Source organism: Buteo buteo, chromosome 19 (assembly GCF_964188355.1).
Source record: "Buteo buteo chromosome 19, bButBut1.hap1.1, whole genome shotgun sequence".
In the NCBI taxonomy this organism is placed as follows: Eukaryota; Metazoa; Chordata; class Aves; order Accipitriformes; family Accipitridae; genus Buteo; species Buteo buteo.
Genome location: NC_134189.1, coordinates 17584120 through 17592767, shown reverse-complemented (window position 1 = coordinate 17592767; position 8648 = coordinate 17584120). Strand labels below are relative to the sequence as shown.

The 8648-nt window shown below is 36.6% G+C and overlaps 1 protein-coding gene across 1 annotated transcript; it reads right to left on the bottom strand.

Moving 5' to 3' along the window:
• Positions 1-2732: 2732 nt before the first annotated feature.
• IAPP (islet amyloid polypeptide) lies at positions 2733-5771 on the bottom strand. Its single transcript, XM_075051786.1, has 3 exons — positions 5692-5771; positions 5405-5539; positions 2733-2907 (listed from the first exon to the last, which is right to left on the bottom strand). Exons 1-3 carry the CDS (start codon positions 5769-5771, stop codon positions 2733-2735), a joined length of 390 nt encoding a protein of 129 aa, XP_074907887.1.
• Between the last annotated feature and the right edge of the window lie 2877 nt (positions 5772-8648).

The following is an 8648-nucleotide window of genomic DNA, read 5'->3' as shown; positions in this document are numbered from 1 at the left end:
ACTCGTGTCACCTAACTCTCGTTATCTTAAAGTTAAGTGAAGTGCCCCTTTTTAGCTAACTGTCTAGACACTTGCTGTGGTTTAACCCCAGCCAGCAACTAAGCACCACGCAGCCACTCACTCACTCCCCCGCCCCAGTGGGATGGGGGGAGAAAATGAGAAAAAGAAGTAAAACTCATGGGTTGAGAGAAGAACAGTTTAATAGAACAGAAAGGAAGAAGCTAATAATGATGGATAACACTAATAAAATGACACCAGCAATAATTAAAGGATTGGAATGTACAAATGATGCACAGGGCAATTGCTCACCACCCGCCGACCAACACCCAGCTAGTCCCCGAGCAGCGATTCCTTGCCCCCACTCCCCCCAGTTCCTATACTAGATGGGACGTCCCATGGTATGGAATACACCGTTGGCCAGTTTGGGTCAGCTGCCCTGGCTGTGTCCTGTGCCAACTTCTTGTGCCCCTCCAGCTTTCTCACTGCCTGGGCATGGGAAGCTGAAAAATCCTTGACTTCAGACTAAACACTACTGAGCAACAACTGAAAACATCAGTGTGCTATCAACATTCTTCTCATACTGAACTCAAAGCATAGCACAGTACCAGCTACTAGGAAGACAGTTAACTCTATCCCAGCTGAAACTAGGACAACACTCTATCGTCAATGAAGAAATAGAGGCACTTCAAGAGTGTGATTCATCCCATCCTAAAATAGATGTCTAAGCTGGAATGAATTGGAAGTAGCTGTCTTTCTCCACCAAACAGCAGGAGAGCACTGACAACTGGTTAGACAAAAAGCAGCTAAAGATGGTAAGATGGTCCCTCTGAGCTACTGATATATCTCTTATCCCTCCCTCTCTGTTGTTTCACTGATTTGAGAGATGAGTAACATTTTTCAGGATTTGCCAAATAGGGCAAATTTGTTAAATAGATGTTAGTATCAAATCCACTAAGTTCAGGAGTACATAAGGCAGAAAATAACGTATAGAGTTCCACTGAACCCATGCATAGACAGTCTGTGCTTTGTTTTGATTTGTCAAATGGTAGCTTGAAGAGCAAAAGCTGATTGGTAAAGCATTGTACGTATTTCAGGTTGGGCTCAGCCTAGAAATCAGCATCCACCCACAGTGAAGACTCCACTTGGTTACTCCTCTGTACAAACAACGTCACAGTGACACTTCAGAGCTATCCTGTCACTTTCTTGTTTCTTTTCTGGAAAGTAAATAGTCTAGCTGAAAAACAAATTAAGTACATGATGGGTGTATAATATATCTCAAAAGTAACTTGAATGGAAAGCATTTCAAGCTTGCAGAAATATGAATGGTTTTCTCAATAAAATTCAGAATACATATCCATTAGAACTTTAATGAAGGTTGAAACTTTACTGAACGGAATAATCAGTAACACTTTTACAGCAGAAATTCTGTGCAGTAATTTTTGTTCCTATGTGTTATTTGTGAAATGAAGGGAATATGCCATTTAACATTAAACTTAGCAAAAATGTTTATATTTTAAGGCATACTTTATAACAGAAACAAATAAACCAAAGGCAATTATTAAGATTTCATTTGCTTCTCCTGAACTAGGCTTCTGCTGCATGTTTTTCATAATTGGACAACAATGTTTTTCAGATGACAGTGAACTCTTCACTGATAAAATGATGGACAAAACAACCATTGCTGTGATATAGGATACCATCTCTATGAAAGTTTGCTTAACAATTTAAAGGAACAAACATGTTTATTAAGCCTGCACTGATACTGGGCTGAGGTAGGAGTAAATAACACTGTCAAATTTCCATTAAGGTCTGCCCATCTCTAAAATTGTTTTCTTGGTTTTTGGTAGCAATGTGAGTATGCCAGTGGACAGATACCCTGTTTCTATGATATGTTTTGGTGCTTGGTTTTGTCTCTTCCCTTTGTTACTCTAGTTCAAGGAAAGGAATACCTAAGGACAGGTGTTTCTGCTAGCTTGTTAACTGAGTTTTCTTTTATTTATATTTAAAAACACTTATGCTCATTATGCTTACATTTTACTGATACCATCTTAAAGTAAGAACTGTAAGTTCTTAAAATCCCATGCTCAGCATGTATGGAAATCTGTGCTGCAAGACCACTTCTACTTGCTTAATGCATGTTAAGGTGGAAAGAAACCAGTCAGTTAACTGGTATAATCATATGCACAATGCAGCCATCTTGTCTCATCTAGTTGTTCCTTCAATTGTGCAAAACAAGACACCGTAGATGTTTCAAAACCAGAAGATTCTTATGTTTTAATTTCATTAGGACATAACTTCTGTTAGCATTCTGATTTTTGTTGGTCTTAATTGAGATGATTTCTTTCTCTTACCAATCTGTGGCTATAAAGACATACACATCATGGTTATCTTTTTCATCCTTTTAATAATAATAATAATAAAAAACCCTGTTGCAATTACTTTTCCATTTATTATTGTGATATATATATTTATTTTTTTACAAAGGAATTTGACAAGCAGATTTCTGGAGTTCTTAATGGAGTTGAAACAATAGCCTATGCATGTCATTGTACATGCACAGTGAAATGGTGAACATAAATCACATACCCATACACACGCACACACAGAAAACAAGGCACTGTTAAGACTGTACAAGTAATAAATGACCAAGAGGTTATTAATACATTAAAAACTGAGCTCCTAATGAAAACTGTATCAGTAATCATTTTAACACCCTGAAGCTGTGCATTGTTTTAGGGATCTCTCCTTAAAAGCCCAGCTGTGTCCCTCTTTCCATATGTATTGGACCCCACATTCGTAGGTGAATAAATTGCTCCGATGCTGTTGCTGGAACGAACTAAAAAGTCAGCCAAGCGTTGTGTCACGCATGTAGCAGTGTTGCATTTCCGTTTCTCCAGATGGTGACTACTAAGATGAAACAAAAAGAGCCAAGATTAAGTCAAATGATGAGCAATCAAGTGTGCCACCTCTAACAGGCATTTGAGCTGTGCTAATGTGGGAGTTCTTTTAATATGTGCACAAATACAGGAACATTACAATCTTCCTACCACCTACTTTGTGCCTGAAAAAAAATCTTGCGCTGTATGCTATTATCAGTTTTAATGATGGGGGTTATTTAAATGCAAAGACCTTAACAGTCATATGTCATTTTTATTGATATTCTGCATAGCAGCTTATGACATCTAGAAAACCTGTAATGATAGTGTAGTTAAGGCAGTAAGTGAAAACAATGAATAAATGTTTACCTTTAAGCTCAACTTCTAAATCTATTTAGAGCTCTTGCTGATATCATAAGGATTACTAACATAATGACAATCACTAACATTTATTTAGTTCTCTTGTTCCCACAGAATCATATACTGCTCTCACTGAAGTGAACAGTAATCTTCCAGTCCACATCAAGTGGATTGAGCCTAAAGACTCTTTCTCCCATCTGTGGCGGGCGTTGCCAGCTTCTGCCAACTTCAGTACCGCTTAAGATTTAGCTCTGTTTAAACAGAGATTTCTTCACTACTGAAAAGCTGTTGAAACACCAGGAACTTGAAAATGCTGTTGTGGTAGGCGATGATAATAATTTGCTTTATGAGACTTTAAAGAGTGTCCATGGAAGAGTCCATATCTAAAAATAATATTTTATTGTTTGAACCAGCAGACCGTTTACAGAACTCCAGATAGAACTTATGTAGCATGGGAGTTTTTTTTTTTAAATCAAAGTAAAACTGTTAGCTTGGGAGAGCTTGGGTTTTCAGATTTGTTTCTCAGCCACTATGTTGTTCCTTCAGGCAAAAATACTTGCTTGCTAAGATTGCTTTTTGAGTTTTTGTTAATCTTCTTGGGCTTATTCATGTTGATGGGTCATGAGGTAGACAACAGTTTGCAGCAAAAATTTACTGTGAAGAGTGACAATTTCCCAGTTTCAAACTCTGAGCAATTACCAATGAGTTCCTTTTCCTATTGATTGATTGAATCTGTTATCTAAAATGTCATCTGTTCTTTTAGAGTTATTTGTATTGATCTAAGAATCCAAATGGAATAGCAACTGTGAGAGAAATGTCTGTATTACACTGATTCTTCATTGGCAAATTTCTAAGCAATTAATATTTTAAATATGTAATTGTATTTAAAGGAAATAGTTGGATAGGGCTTGATATAGCCTCTCCGAGACTTCCGTAGGTTATTTCTATTGATTTTAAAAGAGTTTAATCAAGTCCTTAGCATATGAAGTTCAAAGAGCAGCTAGTTCTCATGGAAATCCTGATTTATTTGTGGAGGCAGAATTCTCTTTTTCGTTAAAGGTACAAAATCAGGCCCTGACACTCCAAGTTTAAAACTCCAGTCCTTACAGGAAGCTACTAGATTTCTAGCTGACGTCTAGCCTGACTGAACCCATTATACCTGTTAGGTCTCTGATCTGTCACCGTTAATTGAATATGTGCTTCAATGAGACAGTTCACCCAGTAAGACATTGTATACCAAGGCCCCAGAAAAGCAGATAAGGCATACCACACTCATAAAGGTGATGCCTTGTGTTTGAGTATTACAATTGTTATTATTTTCTTTAAAGTAATAGCTGTAAAAATGTGGGAACTTAGTCTCCATTATCAAAATATTTTGGAAGATAACCACATTGTCATATATAATAATATTTTTTTTTTTTATAAATTCAAAGAGAAAGAAACAGGCAACTATACAGGCATGTGTATTTACTGAATCTATCCATAACAGAATTGTCATTGAAAGAAATTCACTCAAAAGCCCGACGAACATAGAATAGTTCAGTGCTGTTTATCTTTTAGTACAAATGGCAAACACTTTTTGAAATGCTATTTTATTCATAAAGAAGTTACCCAAAATTGGATTTATGGATTTATAAACATGAATGCATTTCAGACAAGTTAAATTCTGTCAGAGGTGATTGCTTATTTTCCTTCTTTCCAGGATTAAATTGATATTTAACTCTGTAATGAAATAATACTTACTTACAGGAAACAGTTATATTATAAAATAATTCCATTCTAGCAAAGCATTAGTGTTACTAAGAAGGGTATATCTATATCTATATATATTTTCCCCTTCAGGCTTGGAAATGTGACAAATTTAAGGAAAGTCCCTTTCAAAATATACCTGTCTTCTGAAGGCAATGTAGTATTTGTAGCCTTTCTAATTTATGTAAAGTTATTAAATGATCTGCAATTTTTGTCTCTGGGTTTCACTTTCTACCCTGAATGCTTTGATCTTTAGGCTTACAGCATGGCTGTATTTACAAGAAGAAGGGTATTTTAAGCTCTTTTTGAGAATAAACATCAGACGCAAAGAGTCAAGTAACAGAATATCACTGGCACAAAGTTTACTTCATAGTTTAATCCTAGCTGATATGACTAGGAGAAACAAGGAAAATCAATACCTTTTTGTCTTTGCTGCTGGTTGTTCTGGCATTTCCTCACTAAGTCCTGAGAGTGTATTCTGTGACATTACTGGCAATATCCATCCTTGTCTCTTGGAATTACCATCAGATAGATCATCAGCCACAGATAGTAATCTTTAAACAACAATAAAATACCCTGTGAAATTGAATACCTCTATTTTTGCTTGTATTATCTGAGACATGAAAGCAAAAAAAAAAAAAATTCATGCAACAATCTGAACACGTTTTCCCCTAAAAAGAAATAAATATGATTATTTATTACTCACTTCTCAATAGGTGTAGATTCCAAACAGCTCAGAGTGACAGAAAGTGCAATGAAGAAAACCGACAGCTTTAGGTTGCACATCTTTGCTTCCAAAGTTTCTGAAAAGAATAATGATTCAAAACTGAAAGCAAACCCAAATATTCTTCAGCATATTGTATTACTGGTGCCCATTCTGTCCTAAATCAGCAGCAGCTAGTCATTTTCACAGGCTAGAGTAAAAAAATGATCCCCCTAAGTTTAGTGACACAACGCAGTTTCAGACAGATAGCTCTCAACAGCAAATGTTCATTTTCCATCTAGTAGTTTCAATCCTCTTTCCCTTATCTCCAGTTTGGATTTCCTGACAAGTCCCAGTCTCAAATTCTGGTCCCAGGTGCAATTTACCTTGAAGTTATCTTAGACTTTTCCTGAAAAATGCTATTGATTAATAATGAGAAACATTGTGCTTTCCTGAAAGCACATCTGTTGCTCTGCATCCTAAGTAAGAAAAAAAGGGAAATCGTTTACCTTTTAGTGGTCAGGGAGCTAAGTGAAGCAGCACGCCTGTGTCAGCAAGAAGGCTGCACGCAACAATTCCACACTTGCATCTAGCTCTGGAGTACCCCTTTTCTCCCTTGCTTCTGACAAATAATACGGCTCTTATATATCCCTCACACCTTTCTCAGCTCTGACATCAGGCAGCACAGAGAAACTGTCATTAATTCCCAGCCCTATAGATAGAAAGTACCCCAGAGAGGAGGAGAGGCAGAAAGGTCATTATTACATTAGCACATCAGTAAATATTAACCTGGTATATGCAGGATGTCCTCATGAAGATACTGTAATAGCATATTGCACATCAGAACTGTAGCCTCAGCTTTACAGTTCTGATAAGATGCTGAGGTAATATTCCCTGTGGGTGTTTTCAAGGGCTAAATAAGGTAACAAAAGTTATAAAGAAAGCTAGAGTAGATGAAACAGCAGATCACCAGTAATTGAAATATAAGAAAACAGTTATCTTAGAAAAGGTAGAATAGTTAAAGTTGTGGAGGTTTGTTGTAGAGGCATATGATGATCAAAACAGAAAAAATACTTGAAGGGATAAAAGCTGTATGAGGAATAAGAAAAGAGTGAAAATTATTGAAATTGACAGATAGGGTGATCACTCAGAGTAACAAGGTAGAAATCATGTACATTTTTCAGTAAAGTATATATATGAATGAAAATTCTCATTATTAATGTAAAATCTTATGTTTTACTAACACTGGTAGATTCTTTATGTCACGCATGAAAATTGTGTCAATTAATATTCTTAAGGCGGCAAAGACTAGGATTAAAAAGCTAGGAAATGTCAAAATAAAGGCTGCCTGTGCACATTTATTTCTCTAGTGTGCACAGAGCATGGTTCAGGGAAAAATATACAGCTTTTAACAGACTAAATCCACTGTTAATAAATTACCTGACTGCAGATTTCCAAGGATACAGATTAGAACCATTTTTTCCCAGTTTCAGTGGGAATTAGGCAAATTACTTTTTTCTTTTTTTTTTCTCTGTCTTATTAGTTGCCTTTACATGCCCAAATGCCTTTGGAAAACAGGTCTTTCAATTATTTATGGATGTTAAGATGCTGGCACAAAAGCTCAGGCAAAGTTTTCTGTGATAGGAAGTTATCGTATGCATCTTCCCTATCCCCAGAGAACACAAATTAATTCATAACTGCTTCAATGCCAGGTACATTGCCTTAACTGGAAGCCCCCTGTTTTGTCGGTTTAGTCTGTAACACCAGATTTTCACCGAAATGGCTAAAGTTCCAGTGTTGGCTCTCTTCAGGCATTTGTGCTACTTGAGTTGAATACAGAAGGAATATTTAGCTGGGATAGTAGCCTCTTAACATGATACAACAGCTAGTCTGCAAATAAGGTTCTAGCAAGTGACAAAATGTTTGGGGTTTTTTTGTTCGTTTGTTTTTTTTAAAAAAAGGGATGCTGCTTCTGGATAATTTACTCTCTGTTTTTAACGATACGATTGTGTACTTTTTTTTTTTCTTCCCCCCACAGGTTCATGTCATCCTGGATGCACAGTCCCTCTGTAAGAGAAGTAAGTATACTGTTGTTTTATCTTCATCATGACAATATGTTCTGTGCAATATCTGAAACAAGTTTATCTCTCAAAGAGTCTTCAGCTATTATTTTCACTGTAGCATTTGACTACAACAAAATAACATTCTGGTGTTATTTTCACTGTAGCAATTTCATTCCTCTGAAATGAAGGCATGAGTAGACCCATTTTACAGAGATAGAATTGTGCTAAAAAAACAATTATGCAAATAATCTGGCTGGTGATAGACACCAGCCAATATTGACTGCTTGAATATTGAACTTGAAAATGCCTTGGTGCACTTCTTCTGAGGTGAGAAGAGATCTGGGTCCCACTGACACTCAGTAGTGGTGTATATGCTCAGCTCTTGTGAAAAGGCAAGCTCATGTTGTTTCAACTCCTGAAAAGCAATGGATAGATCAGATGCAGTTTGCATCTAAGATTTTAAAAGACTGGACTGAATATTCAGAATCTCTTATGTTTTAAGGCATCTAAGTGAATGGTGGTTCTGTCAAGCTTGCATCAAGCTATGGGTTAACATAAGAAAAGTGAAACAGGCTTTTCAAAGAAATATTGGTCCCAAATCCTAATTTCAGCTGTCCTGCAAGTGCCCTTGGGGACCCTCTAATGCTTTGAGGGAAGAAGAGAAAGGCTGATTCTTGAGTGTATTGTAGAAATGAAACTGGGGTCATGATGTCCCAGGACCATTGCTTGCCTCCTGGACCACATAGCATTTTGGCAGAGTCAGCAAGAAGTCTGTCCAGCTATTAGTCAGATGTAATATTAACAAAATTAAGGTATTATGGCTTCTCTTACAAGTTCTCTTAAGCAGGAATAGTGTTTTCCCACACAAACAAGATTAGAATATGAAAATGTGGAATC